The 18,086-nt window shown below is 43.7% G+C and overlaps 8 protein-coding genes across 8 annotated transcripts; 4 read left to right on the top strand and 4 right to left on the bottom strand.

Moving 5' to 3' along the window:
* Positions 1–369: 369 nt before the first annotated feature.
* EAF01_008869 (uncharacterized protein) lies at positions 370–2,441 on the top strand (the record flags this gene model as incomplete). The annotated part of the gene is made up of 7 exons (XM_038917125.1): positions 370–633; positions 687–968; positions 1,014–1,109; positions 1,165–1,438; positions 1,491–2,065; positions 2,129–2,311; positions 2,382–2,441. The coding sequence occupies 7 exons, from the start codon at positions 370–372 to the stop codon at positions 2,439–2,441; spliced, it is 1,734 nt and encodes a 577-aa protein (XP_038767519.1).
* Positions 2,442–3,564: 1,123 nt separating this feature from the next.
* On the bottom strand, positions 3,565–5,595 carry EAF01_008868 (uncharacterized protein; the record flags this gene model as incomplete). Its single annotated transcript, XM_038917124.1, has 2 exons — positions 3,565–4,947; positions 5,026–5,595. 2 exons carry the CDS (start codon positions 5,593–5,595, stop codon positions 3,565–3,567), a joined length of 1,953 nt encoding a protein of 650 aa, XP_038767518.1.
* A 1,260-nt stretch (positions 5,596–6,855) lies between these two features.
* Positions 6,856–7,035, top strand: EAF01_008867 (uncharacterized protein; the record flags this gene model as incomplete). The annotated part of the gene is made up of 1 exon (XM_038917123.1): positions 6,856–7,035. The coding sequence occupies one exon, from the start codon at positions 6,856–6,858 to the stop codon at positions 7,033–7,035; it is 180 nt and encodes a 59-aa protein (XP_038767517.1).
* A 450-nt stretch (positions 7,036–7,485) lies between these two features.
* EAF01_008866 (uncharacterized protein) lies at positions 7,486–13,697 on the bottom strand (the record flags this gene model as incomplete). Its single annotated transcript, XM_038917122.1, has 2 exons — positions 7,486–7,965; positions 8,016–13,697. 2 exons carry the CDS (start codon positions 13,695–13,697, stop codon positions 7,486–7,488), a joined length of 6,162 nt encoding a protein of 2,053 aa, XP_038767516.1.
* A 225-nt stretch (positions 13,698–13,922) lies between these two features.
* Positions 13,923–14,914, top strand: EAF01_008865 (uncharacterized protein; the record flags this gene model as incomplete). Its single annotated transcript, XM_038917121.1, has 3 exons — positions 13,923–14,124; positions 14,180–14,242; positions 14,307–14,914. 3 exons carry the CDS (start codon positions 13,923–13,925, stop codon positions 14,912–14,914), a joined length of 873 nt encoding a protein of 290 aa, XP_038767515.1.
* Positions 14,915–15,259: 345 nt separating this feature from the next.
* EAF01_008864 (uncharacterized protein) lies at positions 15,260–15,614 on the bottom strand (the record flags this gene model as incomplete). Its single annotated transcript, XM_038917120.1, has 2 exons — positions 15,260–15,487; positions 15,585–15,614. 2 exons carry the CDS (start codon positions 15,612–15,614, stop codon positions 15,260–15,262), a joined length of 258 nt encoding a protein of 85 aa, XP_038767514.1.
* Positions 15,615–16,196: 582 nt separating this feature from the next.
* Positions 16,197–17,114, top strand: EAF01_008863 (uncharacterized protein; the record flags this gene model as incomplete). Its single annotated transcript, XM_038917119.1, has 3 exons — positions 16,197–16,371; positions 16,483–16,809; positions 16,843–17,114. The coding sequence occupies 3 exons, from the start codon at positions 16,197–16,199 to the stop codon at positions 17,112–17,114; spliced, it is 774 nt and encodes a 257-aa protein (XP_038767513.1).
* A 228-nt stretch (positions 17,115–17,342) lies between these two features.
* On the bottom strand, positions 17,343–17,901 carry EAF01_008862 (uncharacterized protein; the record flags this gene model as incomplete). Its single annotated transcript, XM_038917118.1, has 2 exons — positions 17,343–17,619; positions 17,672–17,901. The coding sequence occupies 2 exons, from the start codon at positions 17,899–17,901 to the stop codon at positions 17,343–17,345; spliced, it is 507 nt and encodes a 168-aa protein (XP_038767512.1).
* Positions 17,902–18,086: the final 185 nt, after the last annotated feature.

The raw sequence follows: 18,086 nt of genomic DNA, 5'->3' as shown, positions 1-18,086 counted from the left end.
GGCCAAGGCGTTTTGGCCTGCCAACAGTGTGGAAGATTACGCACAGGAGTAGTTTTGACTTGACACACAAAGATTAATTTAATAGGGAGGTTGAGGAGAAAGTCACATGATATGACCGGAGATCGGCCGAGACAACTTGGCTGAAGCCCGACGACCGAAGTGTGTCGTCTGAATACAATCACGCCTGCAGCATATTTATCTACTCAGCCAGCCTTTGGTGTTGGATAGGTTAGCTCTATTGTCTGTACAAGAGCGAGGCCGGGTGCAACATGATAACCTTATCTCACGAAATGCAATGCGACATTGCGTTTTGTGTGACGAGAGACTAGCTAAGGCTTCTTCGAGAATTGAGAAGCACTTATAAACAATATGGCTTCCTCCTCTAGAGAACGGAGTCTTTCGAGACAGCCACTGTTGAGAAGAAGAGCAAGTATGGGGTCTCCTGAGGTCGACAAAATCGAAGATAACGCCATCGAAATGAACGGCAATGGAATACATGTCGATGGAACGAAGTCTGATTGCATAAAGAAGAACCTCAAAAAATATGAACAACTATTTGGTATCGACGAAGAATCATCTAGCCAGCCTACAACCTCGAGAAAGGAGTTATTGTCATATTATCTTTATTACAATGTGAGCGCTAATCCACTGTAGGGATTGTTTGTATTTTAACTGTCAATTCTTAGGGAAATAATGGAGTAGGGCCGCAAAGCTACTCTCAAGCCCTTTTTCAAAATGCTTTGAGTAAAGCTGGATGGGATCCCGCCATTTCACCTGTCCAAATAGGTAATTGTACCACGGGAGGTTGTGTAATCCCGTGGGGTAATACTACAAGATCCGTATCTAGTGTGGTTTTGCTTGCCAATGGGATTTGCTTCACCATTATGTCTGTCATATTCGTGGCTTTTGGATCGGTTGCAGACTATGGACATTTTGGGAGATGGATACTTCTATTTCTTACTGTTGTGGTAAGTGGCAAATTACCTCCCTGGTGGTTGCACTAACAGACAAAGTGCTGGGTTTTCCAATACGGGATGATGGCCATTACGAAGCCAGAGCAGTGGCCCACAGCCATGGCTTTGTATATTGTATCATACATATCATACGGCGTTAGTATTCTCCTAAATCTAGCTCAAGTTTTGTATTAACGTTACATGATAACAGGCATCATTGGTGTTCTATTATGCATTGTTTCCTAGATTAGCTCGCTACATGCCTCATGTTCAGAAAGCTCGAGACGAAGAACTCAAAGAAGAAAAAATAAATCAAGATGAGTATGATAGGATAGAGAGCATGGAACGAAACCATATTAGTAATATATCTACCGCCCATGCCAGTATCGGATACGTTCTTGTGCTAGTACTTAGCCTTTCTGTCCTGATACCTATGCAGGGAAATTCTTTTGCTAACAATCTTGCATTGTGTCTCACAAACTCATGTAGGTTTCTGTTCACTTCGTATCGAAGGATATTCTTATCTAACTGGCCCAGATTGGGTCGTTCTTGGCCTCCCTTGGTTCATTTTCCAACAATCACGTCCTGGGCCACCTATTCCAAAAGGCAGTTCAATATGGACCATCGGCTGGAAACAAGTCTATCTCGCCCTTGTTGAAATTCGCCATCTTCCTCAAACATTTACTTATCTACTCGCATTCTTCATGCTTGCTGACGGATTAAATACAACCACTACTCTCGTCTCTATTATTCAGAACGAAGTCATCTCTTTCTCTTTTCTCCAATTAACGTATCTTGGACTTGCACAAGCTGTCACCTCCACGATATCCACTTTCTCATTTTGGTACATTCAACAGTATTTTGGTATTCGAACTAAACCCATGTTCATCATCACCAACATCTTTAGTGTTTTGATCCCACTATATGGCGTGATCGGATTATGGACTGACAAAATAGGCTATCACCATGTTTACGACTTTTGGGTTTATAATATTGTCTTTGGATTATTTCAAGCGCCATACTTCTCATACTCTCAAACAATGATGAGTGAGGTTACTCCTAGAGGATATGAGGGAATGTTCTTTGGATTGTTTGGTATTACAAATAAAGCTGTATGTCATTCTTATCCTTTCCAATCTCTGACTGTGCTTCGTGGAATTCAACTGATCGGCCAGTCTTCAATCCTCGGCCCAAACGTCATCCAAGCTATTGTTAACCATACCAATAATAACTGGATGGGATTTCCATTCCTGTTTGCGTTATGTGCTTTTGCAAGTATCATCATATGGTTCGTAGATGTTGAAAAGGGAAGAGAAGATTGCAGAGTCTATGTCGCAGAGCGGAAAGCTGTCCATACCGTAAGTAGCACACTGCCCGGCTCATTATTCTTTATGACTTTAGAAAATTTTCTAATATATCTATGGCCAGAGTACACAGAGACAAAGCACCGATGATACAGATGAGCAGCAGGCTCAAACGGTAAAGTGATATCTCTACGTAGAGATGTCACTGCGGATGTTCAGTGGAAGAACGATGGTGGAATTTGTTAAGGCGTTTTCTTAGCATTGTGTTTAGAGATTTCGTACAGAGAAATAGATGCGAGTCATGCGCGCCGTTTTCCATAGTCCTTTTTGAAGCAGGAGAACACCAATTTATACTCTACGCTTATTTCCAGTTCGTCTTCTCTACAATTCACAAATGATTTTGACCTTGTGAGACGTGTACATTGCTACACACGATTGCTTATCTCGGCTTGGGCTCTACGGAGAATTCAATACCAAGAAGGTGGATAGCTGTGCTTGTAAGACAAAATTTAATGAGCGCATTGTCTCCGGCGGGACACGCTTAGATTCAACGCGAACAAGACCTAGCAACATACAGCATCACACTTGACAGTTATGGTCAAGATTCAAACAAATAACAAGTTATTGAAGTCCATCACTGCGTGCCAGAAGAAATAACAGTTACTTTGACTTTGATTATATTAAAAAAATCCTTGTATACTATGATAATGCTTTTTATATCACTATGATAATAATATGTGATGGCTATTCTAAGACACCCTTAACCTCTTTCACTAAGAAAATATATCTAGGTTGTTGTCGATACGCCTTATTTATAAAGGGTCTCTTTTTCTATCGAAATAGACTTTTGATATCACCGCTCTATAATTGAGCTCTCACGACTCTTAGGGCTAGTTCGGATGTATAGATCCAGGCAGATTCTATTGGATAATCCGGTTATATTGAAAACGGATTCCTGATTTCTGTTTGAATATTAAATCATAGATTTTATTGAATAATGCAGATTAAAAACGATGATTACGAAAACAGTCATTGTTTTCAGTCAGATAAAGGATCTGGGGATTTATAGACTCTCATAGACTTAGATAGTCTGAAACTTTAATATAAATAATCTAATAAAGCTTTAAGCTTTCTTCAAATTGTTGGTCGCTTCTTTTTTTGCGAACTCATTTATCTTTTGATATTAAACCCTAGAAGTAGCGCATAAAGTGAGAGAAGTCATAACGGACAAGACATAGAGATGAGGGTGGGGTGTGCTATATAAGCACGCCAAAACGTACCCAATGCGATATCGAAGAGATTGTCCTTTAAGAAATGAGTAGGTTTCGCTTCTCGAGTAAACCTGCGGCGACAGCTTCATCCGCTTCGCCATCCATGAAACCGTGAACATATGCCGGTCCCACAATTCGATAATGAGTCCCAAGATCGTCATCAATGAGGTGCGATCCTTGTTCTCGCAGGATCATTGGCACCTTTCCGCCGTCCAACGTCACAATGACATCTCCCTTTTCTGCGTGTGGACGAACCATCATGAACAGACCATTGTTCGAGACGTTGAATAAGTAGTCATCCAAGCTGTGGGGGATGTTTGTAAGCGGTTTTGAAGATGCTGAAATATTTGGCGAATGATTTCGCGGATCGAATCGAAGGCCAGATTGACCAGAATACTCATCAGTATCGCCCAGTAAAGTCTGAAGGTAATAGCCGCGCGTAAGAAGCTCAGTGTTCACAGCATCGAGTGTCTCCATCTCTGACTTGTGCAAGCGGCGCATGTTTGGCGGTGCAGCGCAGTCTCGGGCGAGGGTTCGCCAGTAAGCTCGGATCAGCGTCTCTGCCGGTTCGACCCTGGGGGATTTGGTGGCTATCTTTGGCAGATACAGTTGATTTTGCATATCCTCGAATCCATTGGTCCCGAAATGGAGGGCGAGGATGTGCTTTGCTGAGCCGCAGATTGACTTCATCGCCCACGGGCATTTCTGGATTTCCTGCGGTGATGGCCTTAAAACTTGGCCTACACGATCTAAAATAACGCCTTTGAGCACCAGTATATCGTTTTGCCCACCAGCAACTGTGCATGGGGTATCGAGAGTTTTCAATCCAGCGTTGAAAATATCGCGTTGAGCGAACAGAACCGATAGTGACTTTCTCTGAGGAAGACCAAAGTCCGGAACCCAGGAAGACCTTTGATCGATGTCCTTTCCATGGCAATTCGGATATTTTAATTCGAAGGGGCTCTGGCAGATTATGTCCAGATGTCCGGAACACTCGATGATGGACAGGGTGGTTTGTTTGTAAACCTGTACGACGGTTTTTGAATAATCGATTTCCACATAATGCGGCATAAGCACCAAGCCAAGAAGACCGAATACCTTGTCTCTTGGGTCTGTGGATTTCATGCCTCTGAAGCGCGCAAGAACATCCAGCAAGTCCGAGCCTTCCCTTTCGTCCTGACACTGCGTCGTCAAGGCCTGTCGTGTTACGTTACGCTGATCTTGAAAGAATTTGACGTTCGAGAAAATCTTCTTAAAGAGATCCTTCCTAATAAACTTTGAGAATCGTCCATCCTGATGTACGTGGAAAGCATCGAAATAGGGCTCGTCCCTCAGGAACGATGATATGATATCCCAGTCCACTTCAGTGTCCTCGCAAATCAATGTAACCTTGGTCGATAGTGCCATCTCTTGTACGATCTAAATTCTTCCCCAAAATCTCGTACCCCATGAGGTTAAGAAAGAGCGAAGTGCATTTCTTGCATCGTCGTCCAGTACCAGATCGGAATCTTTATTGTGCCAAAAATCCCGATTCTCATCTCGTTCCAATAACCATTCATTTTCTTTACGGAAGGATGCGAGCGTCGCATTGTCCCTGGCGGAAATCTTGTTCATAATTTCCATACCTTTCTGGATGTTCTGTGGTGACCTATGAGCTCTCAATGAATAGTCCGCATTAATGTAAGCTATATTGCGCTGGCCTTGACTGTAGACCCTGCGCATCAGTAGAATCTGCTGACTACGCTCATGCATGTTGGACTGGTCGATACAGATGCTGTCGATCCAGAGGATCCTTGACTTGCTCTTGTACCGCAGCATCGTCAATATGCGCTCTAACCTCGACGTGATTGGGAGAGCTTGGTCGGCCACGATTATGCTCTTGTTGAACTCGGGTTCGCCCCAAACATAAGACAATGTTTCGTATTTTAATGGCGACTGACTAGGTGAAGATACAAGCCATACATGCCGAAGGATGCCACGTAGTGGCAGACCGGGCTCCTCCGCAGCTTGTAATTCCAGCAGGCGAATCTCTTGGAAGTCTCCATTGAGTGGTGAGTATATTGCCATGGCGGTTCGACTTGTGTCAATTACTTAGTATAAGATGCCCTCAGCTGTATCAGTGACAATAAGATCCATGCGCAAATTATTGATTCTGTACACTGTCCAGGGTACTGAAAGTAGCTAGCTATGCTCATAGCCTTTAAAGACGCGAACGATCGCTGCGACACAGTCTGAGATTTGGCGTCGGTAGTGAGCGGTGGAGTCGGAGGGTCGTTGGCGATGCTTCCTAGGGGTGTAGTGTGCTTGAAGGATTTCAGCAGCGCCGTAGGCGTTGCAGTGAGCAAGTCTGAGGTGGATAGATGTATTTTGATGAACAAGGGGAATCGAGGAAAAGAAGAATCAACGTTTAGTCACATGGTAACACAGCAAGAGTAGCCTCATCACCTAAAATAGATTTGCATTTAGATACAATAAATAACAAATAACTATTACAAAAGCTCACTTTTGTATTGATGACAAAAAGCTACCACATCTCACTCTTTCATCCTATCCTACCTCGCTCTCTCTTCCTTTCGTCCGAGACCCAAACACCTACGACTTCCATCTCTTCCCATCCCCCCAAAATAGAACAGAAATCCAAACCAACCAACCAACTGAATAGGTAGGTACTCAAACCCCCGAAAATATTTCCCTCCAACTCTTAAATCAAAACCCATGGCGAAACAATCGCAATTCTCACCCCCAAAATCCAAATATCTCGGTAAAAAATGGGGAACTTTCGGGATGTGGCGATACAACTGGCCATTCACATCATGACTCGATAAGTGATAAGAAAAGAAAAATCATGAGATAATTTTTTTTCATGCTACGAGTACCGCTAGCTATGTAATCATTCTAAAACGTTTCGGCTATAAACCTGCGATATTCGGGGCTTAGTTTTTTCTTCTTACTTTTTGTTTCTCGGGTTGAGAGAAAAGACAGGGGTATTTCGGGTATGGTTCGGTTCTCATATGTATGAGTACTCATGTAGGGCTTGATATAGAGAGATAGATGGGTATATATACTAGCTACTTTCTCCTTTTAAAGCTGAGATAACTTATATAATTTTCAGTTTAATATTTTCGATTTCGAGAATAGTGAGAAGACCTAGTAGTTCCTGTCAATCATCTCATCTCCTCACCTTCTCACCTCACCTCACAACATCACACTACCTCAAACTCAAACCTCCACAAACATCAAACCGTCTCATCTGATTTCTCTCAACCCTTACAAACCACTCTCCTACCAAGAACAAGAAAAAACCCAAACTACCCCAGAAAACAAACCATGTCCCTTACCCTCACCACCATCTGGCGCACCCTCAAAAAACCCTTCTCCGCCCTCCACTTCGAGCTCAGCTACCCCGAGAGTGCCAGAACAGGTAATGGACCCGCGGATTTCTTTTCTCCACCTACGAGAACCGAGAGTCAGACAAGAGAGTGGGAACGGAGGATGATTAGACGGTAGATACTAGGAGGAGGTGGATTGCGAAATGAGTGATGGAGTGAAGGAGTATTTGTATTTTTATGTAGGGATGAATGTAATTGAGATTTGAGGTGTTAGATTGATTAAGGGAGAGGAGATTGTGCTGGAAGTGATCAGATGGGACAGGATATAGAATTGATCGTAGTGTTTGGGTATTGATCTGGGTACGAAAAAGGGCAGGAAGGACTCTCAAAGAGGGGGGACAGCACACAGGATATGGATAGGCGCATTTGAGAATACCACTTCCCTTTGCTTAATCGCAGAATAATATCTCCGCTTAACATTAATATCTATCCCATACTATCATTCAATGCTATTTCCACGTCCCATAATCATCCCAACGTGCAATCCTTACTCCACTCTATGCAAACTCAACATTTTCCTTTCCTTTCATGTTTTTAATTACTCAATCCTCTCCATCCCATCCTTCCATTATCCACCAAAGTCCATCCTCAAAGCAATCGTGGGTTCTCTTCCTCCCTCCTCGTCCTCATCCATCTTCCCCCTTCCACCCTCTCTACCTTTAACCAGAACTCCCTCCATAAATCCCTTCTGCTCTGCCGTCATTCCTCCAACTACTGCTCTAAAAGCCGTTGGATCAGCCGCCGCCATCTCAAGCAATCTCGCATTAGTTTCCTTCCAAACTTTCTCTCCGTCGCCATTTGCGCGTTTCAACAGTGTAGGTATGACCACGGACATAGCTACTGCTCTTTGTTTGCCATCAAGTGAGACTACGAATGCTGTTAGAGCATGCAATGTGAGAGCTCTGGCATTTTCAGGGTCTTCAGCTGCGGTATTTGTACTGAACGTAATCAGTAGAGGTAAAAGATAACGGGCAATGCTTTGATCTGCTGGTGTTTTGGGGTTTGTGAGAAGGAGACTGCGAATGCAGTTTGCTGCTACTTTTGCGGTCTTTGAAATTCTGTTAGCAGAGTTTACCTCTTAAGAAAAAGGTATCTTACCATTCGATCACTCAAGCAATCGACAACTTCATCCAGGAAACGAGTGACAAGTGGCTCACTTGTAGATAAATGATTTGTTCCACTAGTAAGCAACAATGTTGAAGCAAGGAGAGCGTTTTTGACGCATGGTAGAGATACTTCTGTCTCTCGCTTTTGAGCGTTCATATATATCGATAAGAATCGTTTGAGACAACCTTGTAACTGTATGATACTGGTGTTGTGTTTAGGATTTTGTGTTTTGTATGATGCGGAAACACTCGTGATGAATCGTTTGAGTATGGGGAGCGATTGAGGGACTACCACAGCTTGACAACTTCCAGTTCCAAGAATGGTAGCAAAGATGTGAATAATACAAGCATGCAGATCTGTTTTAATGATCGATGGGAACACTGCAGCAGCATCAACCAATGCGTTGAGAGACACTCTAACCAGAGAAACAGCTTCATCTGTTAGTGGATGACGAGCCGGTTGTTGTGCTTCGATCAAGTTTGGCAGTAGACCAGCAAGTACCAAAACAATAATTCTAGTCAGTTCAAAAAGCTGTTCGATATCTTCCGAAAGATCTTCACCCTCGGCCACGTCCGCCTTGGTGGCCGACGGATGAGAAATGCATAGACTTCTTGCGACTTGCACAATAACAGTTTGAACATCAAGCCCTTCGGTGAGAACAAGTCGATCTAATAGATCCATAGTTTCTGAGAATATCGCCTCTCTATATATCGCATGCCCAGACACACTAGGATGCAAGATTTTCTTTAATGCCTGCAGAATTTCGAGTGTTTGTCCCTTTGATGCCAAAGCCTCACTTCCAGGTTTAGCAACGAGTGCTTCGAACGCAATACCGAATAGAACAAAGAAGAATGCGACTGGTTCGTCTCGGTAGTTGATATCATTCCCTTTCGAATTTTCATTTGTCGAAGGAGCATCAGCTTCCTTACCATCAAGAGCATTGAATACGAATTCACTATCCTGCTCAATAAGACTAGCGATTGCGTCAACAAGCTTGAGCCATGAATCTTGATAAAATCTCAATAAAGTCTCCCGGTTCAACGCAGAATAGATACTATCTAAACTGCCAGACAACGATGGGGGACCTAAGCTCATCGAAATATCTGGCTCAAATCTTAAACGTGCAAATTCTCTTAATGAAGCAAGCCATAATGGAGTTAAAGTGCCAATATATGGTTTGAGGACATCCACGAGATACTTTTGTTCTGTGCTAGCTACTTGCAACTCAGCCCAGGCAGAAAAAACCGCCATCTTGACCATGACCTGAGCATTAGAACTAAGGCCCTTAAGATCTCCAATAGATGCAACTTCAGACTCTGTCGAGAAGTTCTCCAGTGCAGTCACCAAGGTTTTGAGAATACGACCCATTCGATCGACATCAGTAACAATACCAGTAGCAATGAACGCCGCACAAACGTTTACAGCCTCAGAAGCCAATTCGGGCGAGGAGTCGGCAGCAAAAGCTGGTGTTAGAGCGGAACTAATCTGAGCTTGGTATTGCTCTAGAAGTGGTGCTTCTGCGAAATCGGGATCTGCTGTATGGCCAAACATCTTCAACACTGCATCGATTATCTTCAAACCCCAGACTCTTAGCTCCACAACATTAGATGTGGAGGCAGAAAACGCCATTCGAATAACATCGGCAACCCTCTTTTGTAAAGCAACTTCGGCGGGTGAGTTACCATTAGCTGCTAGATCCTTGCTAACCAATGTGAATATTTCTCCCAAACAGCTCATGGCAAATGTTCGAACCTGCCATCTAAGTGGCTCTTGACCTGCAGCAGGGGCATTTGTATCTTTGGTCATACCAGAAGCAGCTGCGAAACCTGCTACTTCTTCATCCTGCAAATCAGGCATGGCACTAACCTTTGCAGAAGCTGCTGTGGAATCTTCTGCTTTGGGTCGCGTCATTGATAGGACAGTTTGGCATCTTTGTAGCCATCGTGGAGTTTCTGTCAAGCAAGATTGTTGTAACCAATTTCGGATAACATTTCTGATACCGTCATGCGCGGGGTCTGAATCTAAGGCTAGCCAGAGTTGGTCTTCAAAGCCAGTCTCGGCCGCTTTCACAACATCCTCCGAATTACGCTTCATAAGATTGTATAGACCGTCAATGGCGATGTCTCTCAGTAAAGAAATATCGGATTTGAGATCTTTCTGGAGAAGGACAACATAATCTACGAATTCCATATGACCTGGAGCATATAGAGCTAAATGTTCTTGACACTTTAAGCTACCAGCCAAGACTAAAATTTTTTCCTCTGCCCCAAATTGACCTACCATAGTAAGTATCAAGTCTCGAGCTTTGGTCATATCTTGAAGATCAGGGCCAAGAACGTTGACCAAAGAATCTATGCAACGTGCGATAACAGCAGTTGTAGATAATTCCAATTCTAGATTTGAAGTAGCCAGGGAAGAAATTTCCTCGTTATGTGTGTCAGAGACATACAATTGGCACAGCATGCCAAGTGTACTCGATACGTAACCCGAAAATGTCAGACCAGCTGACTCTGCGACACGTGATAATGACTCGAGTGCCCAAATATGAACAGTTGGATGTGGATCGTTACACAATGACATCAAGATTCCCAATATTGTCTTCAGATGAAAGCCTGCCGCCATTCCTCCGACTTGAGAATGAATGCATCCGAGTGCCATTGCACAACCAGCCCTAGCGCTCGGTTCACGGTTGCTCACAATGGTATCAATGAGGTGCTTTATTTCCAAGTTGGTATATGTATTACCGGAAATATTGCATTGTCGAGCTAGAGACTCGTAGCCAATATTGCGTACATATTGATCTTGATGGACAACAAATGACCTAAGAATTTCCTGCATGAGCTTCTCCACAGCAGGGTTGGCGAGGTCGCCAGGAGGGGATGATGTCTCTTTCACAGCCACCTTCAGCGCGGAAAACAAGGCAGTCGCAATATTGACATTGATAGCAGCCTTACGTCCAGGGTCTCGTTGAAGCGCACCAGTGGACAAGAATGTAGCGATCTGTTCTAGTATACTCTCCTGAATTTTCGGGGGAGTGATCGGGAAAGCGATTGCGAATAATCTAATAGCGATGTTGACGACTTCTGTAGCAGGCGGGTCTGGTAGACTATCTTCTTTTTGGATCTCACCCAAATATAGCGAGATAGAGTCGTGCTCAAGGGAGCTGCAAATGGGGGATAATAAGACGTTCGATATGTCGATATCTGATCCTGTTTCTTTTATCCAGTCATCTTGTGATCCATTTTCTTGTTCAGAGGCCAGCTTTTGTACATTGAATCCGCGAACAAGGCCTGTAACTCCAAAGCCAGAATTATCACCAACGTCCCAGACAGTTTCGAAATTACCTGCTGAGCTCGCAATAGATGTAGATAAGGAACTCGGACTATAATTCTCAGGATCTGCAAAAAATGACACAGCAAGGGTGAGAAGATTCGATTGTAGTAGTGCTTCACTTCCGCCAACTGGACTAAGCGTAACCAGTCTCGCATAACATTGAAGAACGCGACGCTGAACCATCAAATCAAGGTCTTGTAGTTGCAATGATGGAGTCAATCGTTGGGTGACATCATCCGACAACTTTTTAGATGGGAGACTCTTCAGAAACGCCGAAGTATTTGTAAGCATGGCAGCGATTCGCTTAGAAACATCTGCAGTTAGGAGGCGGCTGTTGAATTGTAGGAACGCCAAAATAGAGCCAAGGGCACATTCTCTAACGTGAGTGAGAAAGGAGGATTCAAGGAAACTTCGTTGGGAAGTATTGTCCTTTGCAAGAGGTTTTGGCAATGCATTCTTCCAAAGTAAAAGTAATTGAGATAAATGAATCTTCACAAAATTCGGTCCCAACGACATCAACCCGCCTATGAGGATCCAAGCGACCTGGATTTGAGTACTTGAGACACGCAATTCCGATTTACTACTAGACTTGAGAAGGTTAGTTGCAAGGGAAAGGACGCGACTATTAACATCAACTGAGCCGTAAAGCGGTTGTAAGTTTGCTGTGCTAATCATGGCAGACAATCCGTTGGCATACCCCACACATCGCCTTGGTGAGTTTCGACCTGTATTCAACAGGTTCAATTCTCGGTTGACGCTGTTCATACAAATAGTAAGGCATGGCAGAAGTTGCTGGGGACAAGCCAGAGTAAACGTTCGTAGACAATATGATGTATATATTTGAACTGTGTAACTTGGATGTTGAAGGACTTGCAATAGTCCATCCCGACAACCTTCAGCAATTACATTCGCAGCTGACCCCAAAGTTTTAATCAACGATGCCAATGCGCTGAGAGTGGCAATAAGTGTATGTTTCGAAGGCTCAGCTCTTTCTTTGATAACTTGGGGGTAGTTTTTCAGAATGTCATTGACCAAAGATTTTGCAGCGTCCAATTGTCCAGATTCACCAAGTATGGAATGGCCGACCACATCTTCGAGGATGATTTGCACAAATTTACGTGTGCTCAACAAACGATATCTATTGCAAGTAATGTTTGCATGGCTTAGAAGTTCCACAGTAAGATGGTCCACAATCTGCATATACATCGTCTCAACCGTTCTTTCGCTCATACTTTTGAATATACGACTGTAGCATACAGCTATTCCGGCGCGAGCTCTGTTAGTTGTAGATATTTTGATATACTGATTCGACAGCACTTTCAATATCTCTTGCATTGTAAGAACGAGTGTTTGACTTTTCTTGTTACCGGTGGGAGTCCCAGGCCTCGAGGGCATTTCATCGTCGTCAAGCCCCTGTCCAGCTATCACGGATGAACGCTTATTGGTATTCGCCCTTTTGATTTTCTTGATCATTGGCATATCATTATCCCGGGGTGGCTCCTCAGAATGGCTTTTCACTAATGCCTCTGCCAAACATTCTGCTGCGGCCTGTCGAACCAATGCGCTGGGCGAATCTATAGTCTTGAAGATCGTCGACTTCAAACTTTCGAAATCGCTGGAATTATCGTAGTAATGCGTATTCTTACACAGACTCCTCAAGCATTTGCATGCAGCAATCTGTACCAAGGCAGACTTCTCACTCGAAGCGTAAGTTCTTGCTTGTTTCCATATGTCCTTTGCGATTGTGTCGTCCATACTTGTCGCAACCATTCCTACAATCTTGCTCGCAGCTTTGAATATCGCCGCTCGTAGACCCGCGTTGTTTTGCGCAGACTTCAATAGCTTAAGTATAGCACTGCATGCCAAAGAATGTAACCCAATTGCGCTGTCTCCAGCGGCTGCGAAGACATCCCCTAAACAGTAAACAGCTGCATGTTTCGTCCTGAAATCCCCGTCTGTCTTTGTCTTCCCATTACTGATAATTGTGACCAGATCATTAATCGTTTCGAACAGCAATTTCCTATCCCCTTCCCCTAGCACATGTGCGAAACATCGTCCCAAATTATTTCGAATGACTCTCGTAGGAGGGGGAGCTGCGAGATTGAGGATTTGAAAGAGCTCTTTCTTGAGGTAAAGCTGTTGAGCGGTGCAGTCGTCTGGTTCCAAGTCTTCCACATGTTTCGTGAGCGTCGAGACAAAATTAAGGAGATATAAGTCTTGTTGTTCCGATGGGAGGGATTGGAGCTTCTTGATGTCTAGCTCGGGGGTGGGCGATGGCTCTAATCTGCCAGGAAGTTCACTTGAGCCATTATGAGAATTTGGACGATCTGTCGATGACATTATTTAATATCCGTTGTATCTGTTGTGTTCAATGTCCGTGTGAAATCTGGACATTTGTGGAGTGGTTCTGGCCTCATTGCTGGCTCCCTTACTTGTACCAATTTACAGAGGTGTTCGCGATGATGATCGAGTTTCAGCCAATCGGAAGCCACAACAATATTTATTTTCAGAGCTCAATTCCCAAGTCTCAACTCAATATTAAATTTCATTCTCGGTATGACAAACATGCCAGCATTTTCTAGAGGTCTCAGACCTTTCCTTCGAACTGATTATATCTGTTCGAAATGTCTACAATTTTCCACCACGTCAGCGGTATCTTCAGGTCACAATCGATGGTCGAAAATCAAGCATGACAAGGGTGCTGTGGATGCAAAAAAGACGAAAGCTCGTTCTATCATTGCGCATGATATTGCGCTGGCTGTAAAATGTGTGTTTTTTGGTATGCCATTTATATTGCTAATGATGCTAACCTACAATTCAAGTACATGGAGCCGATCCATACATAAATCCCAGACTGGCGACTGTCCTAGCTGCTGCGAAGAAAGGTACATAACGGGGTACATTCCCTTCGACATCGACATGCACATACATATACTTACAATGCCATAGCTGGTTTCCCCAAAGCTTCTATGGAAGCTGCCATAGCCCGTGGACAAGGAAAATCTACAACTGGAGCTGCGCTGCAGAAAGCCACGTTAGAATGTATAATGCCACCACAAGTCGCCATGATAATCGAAGCCGAAACGGACAGCGTTAATCGTACGATGATGGACTTAAGACATCTGGTTAAAACTCATGGAGGAACCGTCACACCTACCGCATATCTATTCCAGAAGAAAGGCTGCGTTACATTCGAGAAAGACGAGAAAAATCTAGGCGTAGATGATGTAATGGATGAGGCAATTGAAGCAGGAGCAGAGGATTTAGAAGTCGATGATGAGGGAAATATTGTCGTTTGGACGGAACCGAATATGGTAACTGTAGCTGGGGACGCTCTACAGAAGAAATTCGATATTAAAATTGGAAGTTCGGATATCCTATGGGATCCAAATGAAGACACAAATGTGCCAGTCGACGCGGGGGAGGCTACGGATAGACTCATTTCCTTCATTGAGGCTACAAGAGATAACTCCGATGTCCAAGGCATTTATGCGAATGTGGTACAGGGAAATATTGACGATGGGAAATGGGAAGATTTGATCAGTGGATTGGACTGATTGAGAGGGGTATTATATTTGGTTCAGACGCATATAGACGTAGAATGTAGACTAGATGTACAGTAGGAGGGATTCGTACTTTAGTAAAAAGCATCCCTCACCCCTCCGCCATAATTCAAGTAATATTGAATAATCTGGCTCCATCCTTTGAAACTCCAATCAAAATATGTAAGTCCTCTGCCAGCCCTCTACCAGCCATGCGACATACTCCTCATATGTGCTCATAGAACGCCAGCCTCCGTTGTAGCCCATTTTATACCAATATCGTCCCGTGAAATTCTCCGTCTTCAACTCCCTTCATATACAACCATCCTACTGTTGCATTCTTCGAAATCGTCTTCTTCCTCATTTCTCCTCCTCGTTTGATCCATTGGCGCCCCGCACCCTCTGGTCTCTCAAGTACAGTCTCTTCTGTCTTAACCTCTCAAGCTCTGATTTGATCTCGTCCCTCTCAAACGGTATACGATTGGTCTGATCAACTCTTGGCCAGAAATCCGGAACCGAAAATCGTTGATCGAGATTTGTGCCGTAATAGTACATGATGGCGATTGGGAACATGATATACATGCCGAACTATTGAATTATCAGATTACAACTCATGGAGGGCCATTTTAAGGTGGCAACGAGACTGGGAAATTGGGTAATTGGGATTGTGTATGGTAATGCTTACCTTGAATACTTCGAGATTGGGGCCTCCCATGATTGTAGTATGTGGTCTAGTATTCCGATATAACGACTTTATTTATGTGGATGTCTTCCCTTGTTCCTACTTTACAATCGAAGTTCGATATGAATTCCATAAAAAATCATGCGTGTATCGAGACTTTACAATCGACCAATCATATCATGCGAATCTTGAATTACAACCTTAATCATGGTCAATGAGCATTGGTCGATGAGAATGTCTATTTCTAATTTTGATGATTAAATTCTCTTATTCATGATTGACAGGGGAAGGTTTCAATATCCCTATCGAATTAATTCACAATACTCAATCAAATATTGTCTCATACTTTACATTTCGGTAGTTGGTTTCTCCTCCAGCTGCAGGTCGTCAGGCTTTCCGAATCTCTGATCGCATTTTGGAGACCCAGGCAATCGGCTACCCCACAAATGAGCTTAATAGCTTGCTAAGGTCCCATTGTTTAAACAATTCGAGATCTATTTACAACTTTCTTGATATCCCGAGGTCATGACTGTTGGCTGATTGCACTCGTCTCATGCTTTTTGACACCACTATTCTTCAATTCCAAATCTAACAATCACCGCGGAAGCATTCAAAATGGCGCAAAACGAACCAGTGGCACTCGAGTACAGGGGTAGAATCGCCGTTATCACTATTGATAATGAGAAGAAGCTTAATGCTTTGACTCAGGATGGTTATTATCTCATAGCTAAATTCATGAGGGAAGTTGCTACCCATGATGAAGTTTTCATCACGGTTTTGACAGGAAAGGGTATGTTCTGCACTATCATTGTGCAATAGACCCTGCTGACCTGGATTTCTAGGACGGTACTTTTCAGCGTAAGACTTCCCCTCTAAGTAGTAGTTGCCATATATTGATTAGCCCATAGAGGAGCTGATGTATCGATCAGTAGAGAAAAACCTGTTGGAACTGATCTAGCTCGTCATTGGCTGACTAGCTTCGTCGCGAATAACCTCAACATAACCAACGCATTCTACACACACCCAAAAATCCTTGTAACGGCCCTCAATGGTCCAGCAGTCGGACTCTCAGCTGCTTTAATCGCTTTCTCAGACTTCATATACTGCGCACCTCAGACCTTCCTTTTGACCCCCTTTTCTAGTTTGGGACTCGTCGCAGAAGGAGGAGCTTCGAGAGCTTTCGTCCAACGATTAGGAATCAGCAAAGCAAATGAAGCCCTTATTATGAGTAAGAGAATCACTGCCGAAGAATTGCTCTAAGTTGGGTTCGTGAATAAAATTTTCGATGTTGAAAAGGGAGAGACCGAGAAATTTAAAGAATTGGTATTTGAAGAGATAGATAATCGGTTGGGGACGCATTTGATCGGCGATAGTTTGATTAAGATCAAGGCGTTGATCAGAAAGCCGGAGAGAGATTTGCTTGATGCACAGGGTGTAGCGGAGGTGTTCGGTGGGCTGGAACGATTTGCAGCTGGCATACCACAAGAGGAGTTTAGAAAGATCGCAAGTGGTGAGAAGAAGCATAAGCTGTGAATATTTGAAATTTAGAATGTATAGAGAAAGGAATAGTAAGGGTATATGTCTAACCTTAAACATTCATACCAATTGATGTAGGGCTCCAGCCCAATACAAATAATTAGAACCGTTTATATCCCAAGAACAAGTCCATTCGGAAGGTAAGCTCTCTGATTGCGCAACGCCCAATACGACCGTTCAATATGTAGTCGGGTCGAAGTCTTTTAGTGTGTCGTCTTGTCACGCTCATCTATCGGATGGAGCCGCAGATCCTTCGCCATTCTTTTCCATTGCAGCTTTTTGTCTCTCTTCCTGCTTCTGCCAATGGCCGCCCTCCTTGTAATCCTTAGAGATACCCAAGGCACTCCTGAACTTGTTATCTTGCTTGATCTTTGCTTCTGCCAATTCGTGGACTTGATGCATCTTTAAGCCTTTCCTACTTGGTCCGTTACCTCTTTCCATCTCCTTCAATAGCTTCTTGCGTAATGCCTCTTCCTGTATTTCGATTTCTTCTTCATCGACTCTGTATACATCATTAGCTCCTGGGCGATTGATGAATGTATCCAAAAACGTACCCCTCTTCCTCTAATTTGTCGCGCAGCTCAAAAACCTTGACCTCGACTTCTCGTTTTCTATCATGCTCCAGGATTCCTTTGTCTGGTTGTCGTTGTCTGTGTCTAAGACTGTCGATATCCGTAGGGTATGGCTTGCCTTGATCGCGGGGTTTGATGTGCGCAAGATTTCTTTGGACGTAACCTGAAGTTCCACTTCCTCTGGGTGTTGTAAGACCGACGTTGGAAGACATGGTTGCGAAATGTTCAAGTTGTGATATTAGTTGTTCTTTTCCAGATGATTGCTGGCCGGTGAGAAAGCTGGTGGTGGGTGGAGTGGAGAACAACTGACAAATCCTTGCTGGTGCAGGCGGTCTACAGCTAGCGTGGCAGAATCTTCCAAAAATATTGATTGCCCCTCGATAAGATGGAACATTGA

Source organism: Botrytis porri (assembly GCF_014898465.1).
Source record: "Botrytis porri strain MUCL 3234 chromosome Unknown BPOR_012, whole genome shotgun sequence".
NCBI classification, from domain to species: Eukaryota; Fungi; Ascomycota; class Leotiomycetes; order Helotiales; family Sclerotiniaceae; genus Botrytis; species Botrytis porri.
The sequence above is the reverse complement of the archived record's forward strand: the minus strand, read 5'-3'. Positions and strand labels throughout refer to the sequence as shown.